General features: G+C 35.2%; 1 protein-coding gene across 6 annotated transcripts in view; it reads right to left on the bottom strand.

Annotated features, from left to right (window-relative positions):
• LOC114329807 (transmembrane ascorbate-dependent reductase CYB561) overlaps nt 1-19614 on the bottom strand; it is a 561950-nt gene that overhangs the window by 21415 nt on the left and 520921 nt on the right. For all 6 annotated transcript variants that reach the window (XM_028279039.2, XM_028279038.2, XM_028279037.2 and 3 more), the window contains one exon: nt 11317-11486. In XM_028279039.2, the coding sequence (XP_028134840.1) occupies nt 11317-11486 (170 nt within the window). The remainder of the gene's footprint in view (nt 1-11316; nt 11487-19614) is intronic.

The following is a 19614-nucleotide window of genomic DNA, read 5'->3' as shown; positions in this document are numbered from 1 at the left end:
GCTATATGTTTAATATGGTTTATCAAGACCATTTAACAAAATTTGTTTTATTGAGACCATTACAAAGTAAGAGGGCAGCAGAAGTTGCTTATCAATGAACTCATATATTCTTGACTTTTGGCGCACCATGCATTTTACATTCTAATAATAGTCCGTTCTTTAACGGTAAAATATCGCAAAACCTCTAAATTTTAAAGAACCGCTTAGATTGACATGAAATTTGGCACACACATAGCTAACATGTCAAAGAAAGAAAGTGATATTGTGCCGATATGTGCTTTTGCCCTGGGGATGGTTTTCACCCCCTCTTGGGGGTGAAAACATATTCGTCCAAAGTAAGTCAGGAAATGGATAAACTGGCTAATTTTAAGTAACTTTTGTTCTATAGAGTTTTTTCACTAAGTCAATACTTTTCAAGTTATTTGGCAGTGAATATGTTCATTTTTTCAACAAAATAACCACGCTTTTAGACGGTTTTTCGCAAATAATTCAGATAGTAAGTATTTTGTCGAAAAAACATTTGTAGAAAAAATATAGCCTGTAAAAAATTAAAAAAAATGGTGTATATATCACGTCTCTATACGTAGTAGAAGCAGAGTTATAGCTAATGAAAAATAGGTTCATATTCGTCAAATTCCAAATGGAATACTTTAACGTGAAATAACCAAATGAAGCACATTTCGGGGAAAACTCATTGCAACTTATTTAAAGTGTTTAGAAAAAGCTTCATTTTTGTTTTATAAAAAAAAATTTTAGCATCAAAAGTAAACAAGTTCCGCTCAAAATAAAGTTAGTCCCTTTTTGTTTTGATAAAAAAATCGAGAAAATCACCCCCTAATTAGTATCTTAAATGAACTTAATCGTTACGACTTCACAAGTTTCTTGACTCGTGTATGTATTGTGTATATGATATGTAAGTTTCATCGGTTCAAAATCCTTATTAATGAAAAGGCTGTAGTTAAAAGGGGTTGAACGAGTCACTGATCACGAATGTATGCAAATTTAGAAACACCAAATCTTAATCAATTTTTGTCTAGCAGAAAAACAAAAAAATACATGATATTCAGAAAAGCAATGCTGACTTTTTTGTTTTTAGAGATTTTTGGTATCTCTAACAATTTTTAAGTTATTTAAAAAAAAAGCATATTTTTCAAAATTAAAATTTTTAAAAATTTTACTTTGAAACCAAATTTTTTCAAAAATATGCACATTGAATCAATGAAACTTACAGATCATATAAACACAACATAAGTAAAATAATTTGTGGAGCCGTAACGATTAATTTCATTTAAGTTGCTAATTAGGGGGTGGTCTTCCCGATTTTTTTTTTGGCAAAACAAAAGGGACCAACTTCATTTTGAGCGTAACTTGCTTAAATTTAATGCTAGAAACTTTTTGTAAAAACAGAAATAAAGCTTTTTTTAAACACTTTAAAAAAGTTATAAAGGGTTTTCCCCAAAAAGTGCTTAATTTTTTGGATATTTCACGACGAAATATTCTATTTGAAATTTGGTGAATATGAATATATTTTTCATTGGCTATAACTCTGGTTCTACGAAATCCAGAGACCTAACGCGTACACCATTTTTTTTTTACTTTTTTATAGGCTATACTAAGAACGTTTTTTTTTCGACACAATACTTACTTTTTGAGTTATTTGCGAAAAACCGTCTAAAAATGTGGTTATTTTGTTGAAAAATGAACATATTCACTCGCAAATAACTCGAAAAGTGTTGACTTGACGAAAAAGCTCTATAGAACAAAAGTTACTTAAAATTAGTCAGTTTACCCATTTCCGGACTTATTTTGGACATATATTTTTCACTCCCAAAAGGGGGTGAAAGTCACCCCCAGGGCAAAAGCACACATCGGCACAATATCACTTTTTTCTTTGACATGTAAGATATACGTATGCCAAATTTCATGTCAATGTCGGTTCTTTAAAATTTAGAGCAAAAACCGTGAAAGAATGTACTATAATGGTCGTGAGTTCGTTAATGCAGTTATAAAAGAGGTAATATCATACTGGCCTGAAGCAAAATTAGTTCATGGAAAATCAAGGAACAGCAAGAGTCAAGGTTCAGTCGAGCGAGCTAACCAAGTCGAGAAAATGTTAGCAGCCTGGATGCAAGACAATAGTACAACAACGTGGTCAAAAGGACTGGCATTTTTTACGTTTATGATCTTATCCTGTATGTATTTTACGTTTTAGAAAAATGATTTGCAAACAATCGCGGTAGCAGATTATTTACTGATTTTTATTTGAATCCGGAAATTACTGAAAAGTTTAGTAAAAACTAGTTTTGACTGAATTATGTTTAGTGTCAACTAGAATTAAGTGAAAATATTTGATAGTTCTAGTTTTCACTAGTTAAAACTAGAATTGTCTAGAGCCTATAGTTAAAACTAGTTTTTCCTAGTAAATTCGGGTTTTAACTGAAATCGGGTTTTTACGGTAACATATACATTCTCTGATGATAACCTAAGAATGCTTGACACCGGTTAGAGTGTTTATGACGCTCTCTGAAGGAACTGAAATATAAGACGACTTTTGGTGTCGTTTTGCAACGAAATTATTATTTATTTCCATTAGTTAAACCATTTAGAAGTTATCGAGCTCCAAAAGTATAATCCATTAAACCATTATCGCCGAAATGGTCTACTGGTTACGACGTTAAACTTGATCGGGCAATCCGAGTTCATTTGTCAGCCATGCCAATATTTTTCTTTAATTTATTCCCAATAGAAAAAAGTCTAGTATACATTCGATGGACACAAAGAAATTATATTGAAAAAAAAATATATTGGGATGGCTGGAATGTTAAATGGCGCAAAAATGTATTTTCATTTTAATGGAAAATAAGATTAGTTTTAATTTGAAAGATTTTTCCATAGTATTTGCTAAATTTGAAATAAAACGCGCCACAAAAGAGCACCTTTGATAAAGTTTGCAGTTTATGGCTCTTTTGTGGCGCGTTTTACTTCAAATTTAGCAAATAATATGGAAACTTTTTTCAAAATAAAACTATAATTTTGTGCGCTACGTAATATTCGTATCAGCTCTTTTGTAGCTAATATTGTGTGGGCCACTCATTTTTACCGTGTTTGTAACTGCAAATTTACCACTGCAAATTTGAGTTTTTTTGTAGATATATTCCATACTTTATATCATATTTGTATTGAGACATCCTATATTGTTTATTGTTAATTAGGAAAAATGTTACATTATGAAAACAAGTTAACGGCGGTAGTCCTTGACTTTTAACTTTTACGCTAAGTACTCATTTGTTAAAACCAAATGAAAGTTGGATACGCGATTGCGTAATTCTCCTTTCAGCATGTGCATTCAAAGTTATGCGGAGATATAAAAGCCATGCCCACCCATACGTTAAATACCTCAAAGAATCTTTACACTTGCAGAAAACGTTAAAAATTGGGTATCAGTGGCGTTTCGACACCTTCAGTAATTACTTTTATTTACGTATATTATAATATACTCGCGGACAAAAATATTGCATATGCATGTGGAATGACATTTTTTGTGCTGCTATCCTTAGCCCCCTGTATCATAGGAATAAGATTTATAACTAAGGGCTATATACTGGCCAGTATAATTTTAAAATTGAATCTCATCAAAATAAGTATTCACTATGAATACTTATGAAGCGACATGAGGGCGACATGAAGACGTGCATTAGCACTAATATGTCATATCCAATATGGCTTTCAAATGGCAAAACATGATCTTCTATAATGTTTTCAATGTACCGGGTGTCCCAATAAGAATGGCTCTCGGCCATATCTCAGGAACCGTTTATAGTAGAGCTTTGAAATAAAAAATTTTATAACAAAAGTTGCCTCAGGAAAAGCCTGGAAATTATTTTCATAATTGTGGGTCCACCGCTAGAGGGCGTAATTGAATATCAAAAATAAAAAAATCTAAATTTTACAAAATTTTCCTAATAAAGGGGCACTGGAAATCCGATTATTGTATTCTTCATCAAATTCTGCGCATATTTGATTTAACAAGTTTAACTCTACCTTTGCAAATAAGAGGTGGGGGTGAGTGGGAACCTTGTTATGAAAAAATGGCTGTAAGTCCGGTTCTGCTAAATCAAATTTTGAAAACTGGGTCTTGTTGAAGACAGATCTTTTTCTTCAATGTAAGCGTGATAATTTTGAACCATCCTAATAAGTAATGAGCCAGCTGGGAGGCGTTATTTAATTTTTTTCAGAAATCTAGTTTTCTTTGGAAAATATTAAATACAAGTATGCATTTTTAATCATACTTTATAAAATTAGATTAAATTAGCAATAGAATAGCGAAAACCGCATGTCGATACCTTTTTTCTATCTCAAGATATCTCGAGAAACGTGTAAATTTTATACATAACTGTTACTATCACCGGTAAACTAAGTTAATGAAAAGTAGTGTGCTGTGGAAAAAAACAAAATAACATTTTCCAGATGTCAACGTATAAAAATATAATTAATTAAAACAACAATATAAAGAGAAGCAATACTATTAAAATTAAATATAACACAGAACAAAAAGAACTACTTAGTGACGACCTAAATATTCAAATTGTTGCCCATCATACACTACTCTAGAATACATTATCCAGAGAATACTAAACGCCATTCAAAGCATATCGAGAGCAGAAATTGAGACTGCTGTTCAATCTACTCTTGAAAGAGTAAATGTTTGCAACGAAAATGATGGGCAAAAATTTGAACGTTTATGTTATCACTAAATAGTTGTTTTTATTTCTTTGTAATAGGGCTTTTCAACGCTTCTCATTTGTTTTGAGCCTCTGTCATATGCCGTATAATCCGTGTATAATATTAATATACGAGATATGAACGAGGCTCGAAACAAATGAGGAGCGTTGAAAAGACCTAATATACGTTGAGAGCTGGAAAATGTTTCTTTGTTGTTTCCATAGCACACTACTTTTAATGAATTATTTCGTTTACCGGTGACAGTAACAGTTATGTTTTTAAATTTACACGTTTTGTAAGATATCTCGAGATAGAAAAAAGGTATTAACATGCGGTTTTCGCTATTCTGTTGCTAATTTTGTCTAATTTTGTAATATGGTATTAAAAATGCATGTCTGTATTTAATATTTTCCAAGGAACACTAGATTTCTGAAAAAAATTAAATAACGCCTTCTAGCTGGCATATTACTCAGTAAGTTTATTCGAAATCATAACTTTTACATTGATGAAAAAGATCTATCTTCAACAAGACCAAGTTTGCAAAATTTGATTAAGCACAACCGGACTCACAGCCAGTTTTTCATAACAAGGTTCCCACTCACCCCTACCTCTTATTTCCAAAGGTAGACCTAAACTTGTCAAATCAAGTATGCGTAGAATTTTATGAAGAATACGACGATCGGATTTCCAGTGCCCCTTCGTTAGGAAAATTTTGTAAAATTTAGATTTTTTAATTTTTGATATTCAATTACGCCCTCTAGCGGTGGTCCCACAATTATGAAAATAATTTCCAGGCTTTTCCTGAGGCAACTTTTGTTATAAATTTTTTTATTTCAAAGCTCTACTATAAACGGTTCCTGAGATATAGCCGAGAGCCATTTTTATTGGGACACCCGGTACATATCAGTTGGCATTCGCCTAATAACCTTCACGTGTTCGGTATGTCCTTTCAAAACATTACCGCTCCATAGCACTATGCCGCCACCACCAAAACTAACGTCCTGTATGAGGTTACAACTGACATACTGTTTGCCAACTTTTTTGTAGACGATGTTTTGTAAATCTTGCTTTCATATGGTGAACGGCATGCCAAATGTAACCTCATACAGAGTGTTAATTTTGGTGGTGGCGGCACAGTGCTATGGAGTGGTATTTTTTGAAAAGGAGATACTTGTGGAGGTGATTGGGTGAATGACAGCTGATATGTACATTAAAAACATTTTATAAGATCATGTTTTGTCATTTGCCAGCTAAATTGGATAAATAATTCGTGTTAATGCACCATGACGCAGGTCTTCATGTCGGTAGAATAGTGAATGCTTACCTTGATGAGATTCAATTTAAAAATTATATTGGGCACCATATAGCCCATATTCAATTTAAATCCGATTATACCATTTATATGATACATTAAAACATCGCATTTGGAAAGGGAATCCTATTTCTATGACACTGGGGGCAGCACAAAAAATTTTATTTCACCCGTTAATTTCAAAATATCCAATATTTTTGTCCGTGAGTGTATAATAATAATGATGACTCTGTTGCCCTTGTATTTATAGGATTAATATTTATCTAGAAATATCGGAAATAATGATTGATCTCGAACTAGCTAAAGCCAAATATTTATTTTCAATTGTCGGTTATTATTTGATTTAAATTTCAACAATTAGGCTATAATCTCTGAATGTAGGCCTCCCGTAAAATGTTCCACCTATTTCTATCTTAAGCTTCTTGAATCCAATTTGTGGTGACACACTTTATGTATAACATCCGTCCATCTAGTCGGTGGTTGTCCTCTGCTTCGGTATGCCTCTTGTCTTGGTTGCCATTCCAGAATCTTTCCAGTCCATATATAATTCGTCAATGTGGCAACATGCCCGGCCCAAGTTCATTTAGCCATGGCCATTCTTTCAACGACATCCGTGACTTCTGTTCCTCTTCTTATGTCTAGGCTTGCTACTTTATCTCTGATCGTAATACCTAACATTGATGTTTCCATAGCGTGTTGTGTAACTCTTATTTTATTTATTGTTCCTTTTGTCAGAGTTAGTGTTTCTGCACCAAATGTAAGAACAGGTAAAATACCTTCCTTTTTAAATAAACTGGTAGACTTGAAAATGTTGTTCAATCTACCAAAGGAAGCCGGGGTATTTCCATCTCGGCTCACTATAATCCTGTAATCCTTTATGATATCCCAGGTACATTTTAAAAACCCCCCAGATCGGCTCGAGGATTAACAGGTAGGTACCCCACTAGTAGGAATAATAATAATTTTATCTTAGAATTTCTCTCTCTCTCTCTCTCTCTCTCTCTCTCTCTCTCTCTCTCTCTTGTCGTTTCCCCATTACTGAGGATCGTGATGTCTTCCAATATTCTGAACAATTTTTTTCCATTGGTCCATATCTTCAGCTGCTCTAAGAGCTTCCCAGAATAAATTATAGATTAGGGAAAATATTGGGTTCTTTGCGAATTTAAGCAACACTTTCTCTTGGTTGGAAATGTTGGCCGTGGAATCGATTTCGCTACTGATACATAGGATAAACTTGGTTAGATGTTTGAGACATATTGACTGTTTGCTGCTATTGACTGAGTAGATAAGTAATGCCGAAATGGCGACACATAGGGAAATCAATGTGTTAGAGAGAGAGCGTTTTATCAATGTGTGGGAGAGAGACAGATGATGTGACACGCCCCAAGATTTTCGGTAGCTACATAATTTATAAAAATATTATGGAACAATGGCGGGTGACTAGGACTACTAGTGACGTCTAGCGGATAAAAGTTGAACTATAAGTCAGTAGATTCCTTCGACGACACGTCGGACATGCGGCAAAAATATTATGGAACAATGGCGGCTGATTAGTGACTACTAGTGACGTCTAGCGGATAAAAGTTGAACTATAAGTTAGTAGATTCCTTCCACGGAGCGTCGGGGCGTGTCACATCATCTGTCTCTCTCCCACACATTGATAAAACGCTCTCTCTCTAACACATTGATTTCCCTATGTGTCGCCATTTCGGCATTACTTATCTACTTGACTGCTACGCCACTGCTCATGTAGTCAAAAGCAATTACGTTTTTAACTTGAAATTATACCTAATTTAGCTTCTATGTACCTATTATGGTAAATATGTATTTACTATAAATGTATTTTTTTCCACTGATATGTAAAATTATTTGATAGTAACAATTAATACCCCATGGGCCGAGCTGGTATATTTTATATCGGGAAGATTTTATCTTTGTGCCGACTTGGGACATTTTTAAAAGACCTACTACCTGTTTGTTGGGCCGAGATAGGCACTGCCCAGGCAGCCCATGTGAGACCTATCCTTCTTTGTATTTCATTTGTCAGATTATCTCGGCCTAAGCAAAACTCATGCCCTGGACACTTGTAAGCTATGACTTGGTCGATGCTTCAATCTAAATTTTATCGCTGACTACAAGACTGTTTTTCGCTGTTTTTTGCTTCTCATAGAGCGTTTGTAGCATATTTGTAACTTTATTAACTCTATCCGATATTAAAACGATGCCATCGGCAAATCTTTAGGCTTATCAGAATATAATAACTTCAGAACTTAAAGAAGTAAGACATTATAGAAATTTACTTTAATAGAATAATGAAAATAAAGGAAATAAGCTTTTGAATTTTCACTATATTTTTTTGCCACCTCAACATGTTTCTAAGTCTACATGGTATGCTAAAAATGTACAAAAATTCTTTGAGGTTTAAATGTATCCTTTTAACTAAAAAAAAAGATTTATTCAATATATATAGCTCAAACAAATAACACGATATACGCACAATACTGATACCGTTTTAATTAGCAAATTAGGGTCAGTATTTAACTGCTCCAGTGCCCATTCAGCGAACACATTTCGTTGCCTATAGTTGTTTACTTTCAGCTCCTGGATCAGTTGCATTTTGTAAGACTACAGGCCAAAGTAATGACGCAAAATTCACAAAGTTGTGATCTGTGAATGGCCGAATACTTGTGAGCCATATGAAATCGACTTACTCGGATTCTCCTTTCTCCTGCATATGCATAGTATGATAAAATTGATCCAAATAATGGCATAACCCAGACATCCAAAGTGAAAGTTATTCTCCAACACCAAATTGTTCTATATGGTCCACATAATGTTCAGAAAAAAGTCACACCATTTTAAGCGTCGGGTTGGGGGGGGGGGAGAGGGGGGGAGAAATCGGTAAATTCGTAGTTTTTTACGTTTTTCGTCAATATTTCTAAAACTATGCGGTTTAGCATGAACCACTTTCTATACAAAAGTGTTCTACATAAAATTTGAAATAAAAAAGGTCCTATGCATAATCCTTCTAAAATGAACGGTTCCAAAGTTACGGAGGTAGTATAGTGTAATTGGTCTAAAAAACGCCTAGCCCAGACATCAAAAGTAAAAGTTTTCCCCCAACACCAAATTGTTTTATTTGGTCCATATATTGTTCAGTAATAAGTTACATCATTTTGAGCGTCCGGTTTGGGGGGGGGGGGGGGGAGATGGGAGAGAAGTTGGTAAATTAGTAGTTTTTTTACGTTTTTCGTCAATAGTTCTAAAACTATGCTTTAGCGTAAACAATATTCTATACAAAAATGTTCTACATAAAATTTAAAACAAAAAAGGTCCTATACATAATTGTTATAAAATCAACAGTTCCAGAGTTACGGAGGGTGAAAAGTTTAGGTTTTCGATACTTTTTATATTATTTGGACAATTGATGATTATTTTGGGTTGTGAGGTTGACGTTTCTTCAAGGGCTTATCACTAACATACCATCGGCCACTGAAATAGCAAATTTTATTTACAAAAAAATTTCTTTCATCAGTAATAATATTATAAATTGCCCAAATAAATATAAAAAGTATCGAAAACCTCCACTTTTCACCCTCCGTAACTCTGAAACCGTTAATTTTATAACAATTATGTATTGGACCTCTTTTGTTTTAAATTTTATGTAGAAAATTTGAGTATAGAACATAATTTACGCTAAAGCATAGTTTTAGAAATATTGACGAAAAACGTAAAACAACTACTAATTTACCGACTTCTCCCCCATCTCCCCCTCAAACCGGACGCTCAAATTGGTGTAACTTTTTACTGAACAATATGTGGACCATATAGGACAATTTTGTGTAGGAGAAAAACTTTTACTTTGGATGTCTGGGTTAGGCATTTTTTTGGACCAATTATAATATACTACCGTTCATTTTAGAAGAATTATGCATAGGGCCTTTTTTATTTGAAATTTTATGTAGAATATTTTTGTATAGAAGGTTGTTCATGCTAAACTGCATAGTTTTAGAAATATTGACGAAAAACGTAAAAAACTACGAATTTACCGATTTCTCCCCCCTCTCCCCCCTCTCCCCCCAAAACCCGACGCTCAAAATGGTGTGACTTTTTTCTGAACATTATGTGGACCATATAGAACAATTTGGTGTTGGAGGATAACTTTCACTTTGGATGTCTGTAGATCTGTAGATGTTGTATGCTATATCCTCTTCTTCTTGCAGTACTGTCTCCTATCGCTGGTTGGCTACCGTCACAGCAAACTTAACTTTGTTGGCTGCAGCTCTGATCAATTGTATTGAACTGCACCCGTACCGCTCCTTTAAATTTCGCAACCAGGAAATTCTCCTACGTCCCACATTTCTCTCTTCCGAGATTTTTCCTTGGATTATGAGTCTTAGCAGGGAGTATTTTTCCCCTCTCATTATGTGGCCTAGATATTCCAGTTTTCTCGTTTGTATGGATTTTATGACGTCGCATTCCTTCCCCATCTTCAGCAAAACATCTTGATACTGTTACTCTCTCTATCCATAGTATTTTCCACATTCTCCTGTAATACCACATCTCGAATGTCCAAATGTTTTTGATGTTTTTATCTTTTTAAGTGTCCAAGCTTCCATGCCATACATCAGAACGGACAAAACATAACAACTTAACATTATCGTTCTTAATTTCAGATTTATGTCCCGGCAGCGTAGTAACTTTTTCATTTTAATAAATGATTATCTCGATATTTCTATTCGCCTCTTAATTTCTCTTGTGTATTGCTTCTTTGTTATAATCATAAATTTAGTTTCTTTGATGTTCAATTTTAGACCATACTTATTGGTATGCGTGTTTATGTTTTCCAACAAATACTGTAACTGTAAATTTGCTAGGTTATCTATTATTATTAGCGTGTCATCAGCGTATCGTATATTGGATATATGCTATATACGCTATATCCATACATCCCTTATAGGGATGTGATGATAACATAAAATTTTTGTAATTTCTTTCCAATCTTCTCTGTTCTGGGCTAGTTCAAAGCCAACGGCTTTGAGATCTTTCCCTCGGTCTCTTTCCTTCAACTTTGCTCTTGATGATTTTCCATCGTGCCTGTTCTTCTGACAATGTGGCAGACAATTTGACATATTCAACAATATGGCGGCTACTAACTGTCAAAGTTCGAAAGTTCCTATTGGAAGACCACTTATGTATTAGTTATTTTAAACTTCATGCTATTTGACAAGTGTTGGCTATAGATATTAAATAATCTTATAGAATATTTGTCAAATACGTACTTTAGCACCAACCAAACTTTCTGCGTAAGTCCTGTAAGAGAGGCTGCTATGGCTAGCATGAAAGTCGTCAGTCCAAAGGAAGCATGGATTGGTACCAGAGCAGCCCTAAACCCTGCGGTTGCTCCTTCGCAGCACAATAACACCAGGAAGCTGAAGAAGCCAACCACAAACTGCAAAATAAATATTGTGTTAACAATAAAAATAAATTATTTCAAAAAATACGTTAATATTATAGTTAGAGGACTGTGTTGTTTATAGATGGTCATTTACCCATCATCAAGAAGCTAAAAATAGAATATAAATTAGATGTAGCTCGCAAGTTATAGCTCAGGCATATTACCCAAAGAATGGTTAACATCGATCTTTATTTGGCTCAGTGCCGGTTTATCCACTGGGCGCTTGGGGCGGGCGCCCAGGGGCCCGTTCCTTTTAATCATAAAAAAATAAAGTCTCTAAACAATTTACATATTCTCCGAAAAAATCTCATACGCAGATACGCCAATACACTGCAAACGCCTTTGTTCTATTGTTACATCTCTTCACGTCTATACACAGTCCCATAGGCAAGCCCCACAGAGGCCCCGTGCCAGTGTTTGTGGCGATGCCCTTTTCCAAAAACTACAGAAAGTTGTTAGATTCGGCATGTCATTGATTAAAAACTACCCAGGTAGTGGTTAAAAACTGTGTAGGTTATTAATCAATTGCCATGTCTCGAATTGTATCCAAAATAATCGCACAAACGAAGTTTTTTAGTTTCTAATAATTTCATTTTGAATTGTGGGGCTTAAATAATAATTTATCTCACTTTTTGGCTTTAAAATAAGTTCTTTTAAAATAGGAACAAAATAAGTCGTATTAAAATAGTTAAACGAAAGACAAAAATAAATATACATAAATCTAATTTATAGATAAAGATACACACTCTTTCAAACATTCAAAAGTAAAGCGATTACAAAAATTGCAATTTGGCATTATACAGTGTCCTCTAAAGCTAGCACTCCACTTGCGATTTGTAGTCGCAGCGACAAAAAATCGCTGTCGCAGAAAATCTAGAATCTAGAAAATTAGTCGCTGTTTGCAGAATCGCGAATTGAATGCTACAACCATGTAACATCAGCTTTTAGAGGTTTTTTAAATCTAGGATAAAGAAGAAGTCAAGACGTCAATAATTAATACTTTATGCAAAAACGATGTTGATGAAACCAAAGAGAACTTGCATAATGAAATTACCCATTTTGTAACGTTATGCCAAAATTTGAATAAACATCATACAATTTATGAAACATTTGATTCTTTCAGGATGTAAAAGCAACTTTTCCCAATATTTTAACTTTACTGCAAATTTATTTGACGATACCAATTTCTAATGCGTCAGGCGAGCGGTCTTTTTCGGCTTTAAAAATAATAAAAACATATTTAAGGTCAAATTTGGGTCAAGAAAACCTAGACGCATTATCACTATTGTATGTAGAGAATGAAGAACTGGAGAAACTGAATTGTGATAATATTATATGGCTGTTTGCGAATGCCAAGTCAAGAAAAGAAGTGATCTAATTTTTGTCTTTATGTATTTTTAGAATATGTTTTTTGCTTGTCATGTGTTGTTTTGTGGCACTTTCTGTTTTTTATTTATGTTTTTAAATGTATTTTTTACGTTTGCTATTCTTCTTGCTTGTTTAAAACAATATTTTATGGATTTTACAATAAACCTTTATAGTTAATGCATGTGTTTTCTTGTTAAAAAACTGACAACGAATAGCAATGAAGGGGGCCCCTAAACCTCCAGCGCCCAGGGCCCGAAGTTAGGTTAAACCGGCACTGAATATGGCTCCCTAAAAAGAAAAACGTAAGAGAATGCGGCGTCTACCGCACCATCAGCTTGATGTCCCATGTTCTAAAGTTGCGACGGAAAGTCATCCATGACCGAATATGTACCTATATCATAAACCGAACATAAACATTAATGATACGTAATTTGGGTTTCGCAAAGGCCTAGAAACTAGTGAAGCTCATTTTTCACTTAATATACCGATGGCCTGGAAGCAATACCTCGTAAGTACCAAAAATTCAAAAATCACGCTTTTGGTGCCGCAGTACTGATATAAACCTTTTCTACCAATCACCAAAAGTAGGTATAAAGGCGCAAAGCAACGAATATCGTACTTTTCATCATGTGTCAATACCTCGCCTAAATATTTTTGCGTGCAATACCTCATATGTGTTTATTTTGCTATGGTAGTTAATTTCGATTATAACGTAAAAGTTGGTTTTGCAAGTTTATATTATAAACTTTACCAGTCTGGTGATTGGTAGAAAAGGTGTATATCAGTATTGCGGCACCAAAAGCGTGATTTTTGGTACTTACGAGGTATTGCTTTTAGGCCATCGATACTAATACTAAGGTGCCTGGGGCCTGGACGTCAGTCAATATATATGTGCGTGTTTTATTGACTATAATAAAGCAATCGTCAAAGTACGAGATGAACAATTAATGCATGTCTTGAAATTAAAGAAGATACATAGACTACAATGACCTCAGGATTATATCGAATTTATTCTATAAGCAACGAGCAAAAGTACGTGTTAACGATCAGCTGTCAGAGGAAATTGAAATCAGACGTGGGATGAGACAGAATTCTTTATAATGCCTACTCGGAAGAAATCTTGAAAAAAGCTCTTGAGGTTGAAACAGCTGGAATAAAGGTAAATGGAGTTCCCATTAACTCCCTTAGTCAGGGCCGGACTGGCACATAAAAAAGGCGCCAACCCAAATCCTAAAAAAAGGCGCCAGACCCCCCCTCCTTTACATCAAACTTTTTTCAAATCCTAACGCATGTATTTTCAAGTAACGCTATAAATATTAATGTTGTTCTGAAGCTATTTCCTTGTGGCATTTTTATAATTACGTATTTTTTATGGGAAATAAGCCACAATTTTACTAAAAAATGAATTTATTAACGTTTCGAAGCCCAAATCGGGTTTCGTTGTCAAAATACAAAATACTATTGAAACTTTAATAAATTAATTCGAAACGTTAATAAATTCATTTTTTAGTAAAATTGTGGCTTATTTCCCATAAAAAATACGTAGCTATAAATATTACTTGTGATTTTTTTAAGTTTATTTTAATTTAAATCCATAAAGTAATTTACTATTTTTATTGGAAATAGTAAATTATATTAAGATGCCATAAAAATATAGCTTCAGTTTCCCAGTATTCCTTTTACTCTGTTAAAGTTTTTAGTGATCTCTGGAGATTTAAAACAAATTTTTGAAAAGTTTGAGTAATCTTTCAACTGCTTCTACAGAGGAATCTACTGGTTCAAAAACAATTAACAAGAATCATGATTGGTGTTCAATATGTCACTTTTTAAATTTTCTCAAATTTTAGAGCGCTCTAACACTCCGTATAATAGAAGAGTAAACCTAGATAAAATATCCGCAACCACACGGTGTCAGGCGATCCGTGCCGAGTGGTGAATGACCTAGATCAGACAGCCGCAAACGGAGCCCTCGTAGAACTGACGAAACCCTTTGAAATTTGAAATTCAAGCCTTAACGTGGGTAAGGGCGCACTGTCTCCCCGGACAGTATAATTCGCCTCTACTCATGGTAACTATATGGATAAGTATTTAATCACGCAGAAAAAATAAATCAAAACGAAGGGACAATGGAGCGAGTCACCGGTGGTGATGCCAGCTGGAACAAGCTACGAATGAGATGATAATATCGTGTTCATCAGTACTGAAGGGAACAAAGGGAAAGTACTTAGCGAAGAAGAAAAGAGGAAGGAGACTTCGGAAAAAGGGGATCTGTTGGAAGAATTCCGGTCAGGGGTAGGGACCTGAACAAGACAGAGCTTCCAGCTGAGGCAACCTTGCAAAGGAGCTCCTCACTTGGGGAGAAAAGATCTAGAGAGAAGGAGTAGAGTTCCGAAATAACGGCTATGGTAAGAGCAATGAATAAACTTACCAGAGTTACAAATAATTTAGTGAAACTAATGTCCGACCATAAGAACACGAAAGTCGAAATCAAGAATGAGTTAAAAAACATTGAAAGAGTCACCAAATATATCTTCTTCTTTCTGTATAGACATAACTGTCTGTTTTTTCAATGTGCCTCTAGTAAGTTGTCGTTCCATCGTTTTCGTGGTCTTTCCACTGATCGTCTTCCTATTGGAGAACCGTCTCGCACTGTCCTTAAACTATCGAAGACCACTGTCCACCGAAGACATGGAGGGCACTTTCAGAGAATTCGCCCTCGGCAGCATTGAGAACCGAAATATAATAGTGGAGAATAGCGGTGAGGTAGGAACGACTAAGAGGCGGCAAGCGTGTCCACACAAATAGACTTCGAAGAGTTATTTCCCGAATAACTTAGTAAAAGAAAGATACAAATGATCGCAACGGTCCTAAACTCAAGGGAAAGAGGATTTGAAAAAATTAACATTATAAATTCGAATAGAAAGAAGATCAATTTACTTTACGGTCGTCAAACCGGGAAGAGGAAATAAACCTCCAGGCGACTTAGTAATGGTCTTGGAACCTGGACTTCTAGGTGAAGGGGAAAGGTCCAACGAACTGACCAGGAAAAACCGAAACTGGTAGTAAGTGCAGTAGGTACATACAAACCAAGAGACCTCACATTTCATTCTATGATCACAATTACAAGGTAGAGACAGGAAAAAGAGAACCGGAGAAGTCGTCAGACTATTTTCATGATCCGTGTAGAGAAAGGGATCACGGAAATGGAATGGGACAAGATACTACTGGCAATTATCTCTAAATTATTGAGGGAAGACATAGAGACACTGGAGACCAGAGAGGCGTCCCTAAGAGTATAGGGGGGCTACAGAGGTAGGAACCTCAGGAAGCTCATCGAAGTCACCTTTATGGGTATGGACCTCCACCTCGCGCTGGAGGAGTATGAACGTGGTGACGTAGAAGGTGATTGTGAAGGGAGGTGGAAAATCATACGCCGAGTTGCTAACGCCAAACAAAGGCAGTGCAGATACGAGGAAGAGTCAAATTGGTGTCAAAAGCGCTAAGAAGATTAGGTACAGGGGCCCAAAAGCTCGAAGTGGCATTAAGGAACAGGCCGAACACCTAAAGAAGATAAGCGTGGCCCGTACGGACGAAAACGTAGTAGAGAACGTCCGGGGCTATCAGGACCAGGTGGATATATTTAATATAGACAGTGATGTCAAATAAGAAGAAATCCTAAGACAGGTTCTCAGGTATACCGGCAGCAGAAAATCTAACACATCAAACTTGTCTCTATAAGGGAAAATAAAGAAGTCAACACAAATAACACAGTCAAGACTGACGCGCATCGTAGCCAAAAAAGCACTGGAAAAAGAACATATTGGCTATAACTCGTGCAAGATACGAAAGAGAGACTGCAAGTCCAGCGATGCTTCAGATGCCTACAGTTTGGTCATGGTAAAACCGACTGCAAAGGAGAAAACAGAGCGACTCCTGCTACAGATGTGGCAAGGGAGGCAATCAGGCACGAGAGTCTAGTAGTGAGGCGACTTTTTGCCTCACTTCAGTGCCCGGAGTATAAATGGAATGTAAATGATTAATGGGATGTTACAATATTGGCAAGTTCTTATTTTTAAAGGATGCATATCGAATTTCTTAAATATTTATACCAAACATTAAAATGGCCACTTTTTGCGAATTCTGACAAAGTTGCGTTTTTACTACGCCCACGGACTTCATTATGTAGGATTCTAGGGCGCAACAATCCTACATATATAATGTAGTTAAGGAGCGCAGAAGACTGCACTCGTATATTTTAGGCCAATTGTGAGATGTAACACTCTTATATTACAATAGAAAGAGCGGATATTGATACCTACGAAAGGCGCCTGAATCGTAAAATTGGTCTTCGAGGGCGCCGCGCGTCGCATCTAAGCCATTTGATTATCTAATACCTGATACAAGTTGACAATTTGTATTTTGTTGTACCCAATGGCTTCATTATTTAGGATTCTGGGGCGCAAAAATCCTATATGTATAATGTAGTTATGGAGAGTAGAAAACTACACCTGTCTATTATAGGCCAATTGTGGGATGTAACACTGTTTGGCTGTTTGTATCAAGTATTAGATAATTAAATGGCTTAGATGCAACTTGCACCTCCCTCGAAGACCATTTTTATAATAGAAACAGCGGAAATTGATACCTACGAAAGGCGCCCGAGTCGTAAAAATTATCTTCGAGGGCGTCGCGCGTCGTATCTAAGCTATTTACCTATTATAATAGAAACATTGGATATTGATACCTACAAAAGGCGCCAGAATCTAAAAATGGTCTTCGAAAGCACCGCGCGTCGTATCTAAGCTATTTATTATAATAGAGACAGTGGATACTGATACCTACAAAAGACAAAGGAATCTAAAAATGGTCTTCAAGGGCGCCGCGAGTCGTATCTAAGTTATTTATTATAACAGAAACAGCGGAAATTGATACCCACGAAAGGCGCCGGAATCGTAAAAATGATCTTCGAGGGCGCCACGCGTCGTATCTAAGCTACCTATGTATTATAATAGAAACACCAGATATTGATACCTACGAAAGGCGCCCGAATCGTAAAAATGGTCTTCGAGGGCGCCGCGCGTCGTATCTGTGCTATTTGATTCTGATACCTGGTAAAAGTAATACTTTGTTGTACCCACTGGCTTCATTATATAGGTTTCTATGGCAGTTTCTGTTTCTTCATTAAGTAAAATCAGTTTTTAGGGGAATGGTTGCCCTAGTCTTTGTGTAAAGGTTAAAAAATTTTTTTTCATCGTCTAATTTTTTAATGGATATATACTAACGAATGCAAAAGGCGCACCGGCCCGCTGGCCGGTGGGCCGGCGGCCCAGTCCGGGCCTGCCCTTAGTCGAACATATTGGGGATCTTCAGAGGCTGGTAACTATGTAGAGTGGGTAATAAAAAAACATTGAAAATATTAAATGAGCACTGCAAGACGTATGAGGCGCCCTCGGGGTAATGATTAGGCGTCCATAATTTTTGGTGGCGAATTTAGATTTCTCGTTCTAAAAACACCCCGCTTAAACCAAATGTCGGGTGTTGTTATCCTGCCTGTCAGGAAACATTCAATAATAAATAAAATAAAAGTTTAACTTTGACATCCTGTAATTCGGTTATTATCAACTTTCGTACTATATTGTTCTGAAGCTATTAGTCCAAGTAATGAAGCTTAAAATAGGACAAAACCTCGCAATTTTTACAGAATGGATCGATTTGCTTGAAAATTTGAAAATAAGTAGTGGATAGTCCAAGAATCAAAATCTATATCATGCCAAAAGGCGCTTTTACCATGGGGGTGGTTACCAACCCATCTCGGGGGTGGAAATTTTTATTATATTTTGACCGCAAGAGTTGGTAAAAGCATTATAAGCAAAAAACCTTCTATATATTTTTTTGCTAGTTAGAAAGTGCTAGTTTTATATCGAAAAAATCAGTTTTTTGCTAATAACTCAAAAAGCTTTCGTTTTATCAAAACAACTTTACTTAACAAAAATGTACCTTTTGAAAAAATAAACAAAACCGTTTTTTTTTTATTTTCTTTAAGTCCAATAGTAATCGAGCTATACTTTATTATATGTTGGCTTTTCTTCGTCAAATGCTAAATATTGTAGTTTCAAAGTCAAAGGACGGGAAACGATGCATTTTTCGAGGATAACTTGTTGAAACTAATTTAAAGTATTTAAAAATATGTATCTCCAGAAATAAAAAATTTCTAGTTAAAAAAATTAAGTGACATAATGAAAAAAATGTCAGTCCCTATTTTTTTCAGCAAAAAAGTGATCGTAAACAACCCCCTAATCACCACCCTAATTAAAATTTGTCATTGACCTGATTTTATTTTCTTGCCTTATGTATTGTTAATAGGTTCTAGAAGTTTGATCGGTTTAGAATGATTAGTTTAAAAAAAAATGGAGTTAAAAGGGAATAACGAGTTTTGGTCGTTTGGTAAAAAATGCCCTTTTCTTCAGAATAGAAAGAGTAGAATCAGAGATACGAAAAAATATTTAAATATGAAATTGTAGCTTATTTAATTCCCAAGAACTTGGTTTCCAAAATTTTTTTTATGGCAAAAATTGAGTGAGCTATTGACAATTAAAACTTGTAATATCATGCAAAAATCACCTTTACCAACCCTTTCAATGCCACCTCTTTTTGTGACTGAGAATTTTAAACAGATTTAATATTAATAGCCTTATAGATCTTGTAAGAACCTACAAAAGCTTTTTTAAAGAACTTTCTAAGATAAAAAATATAA

This window comes from Diabrotica virgifera, chromosome 4 (assembly GCF_917563875.1).
Source record: "Diabrotica virgifera virgifera chromosome 4, PGI_DIABVI_V3a".
In the NCBI taxonomy this organism is placed as follows: domain Eukaryota; kingdom Metazoa; phylum Arthropoda; class Insecta; order Coleoptera; family Chrysomelidae; genus Diabrotica; species Diabrotica virgifera.
Note: the sequence above shows the minus strand (reverse complement) of the source record. Positions and strands in the feature narration are given on the sequence as shown.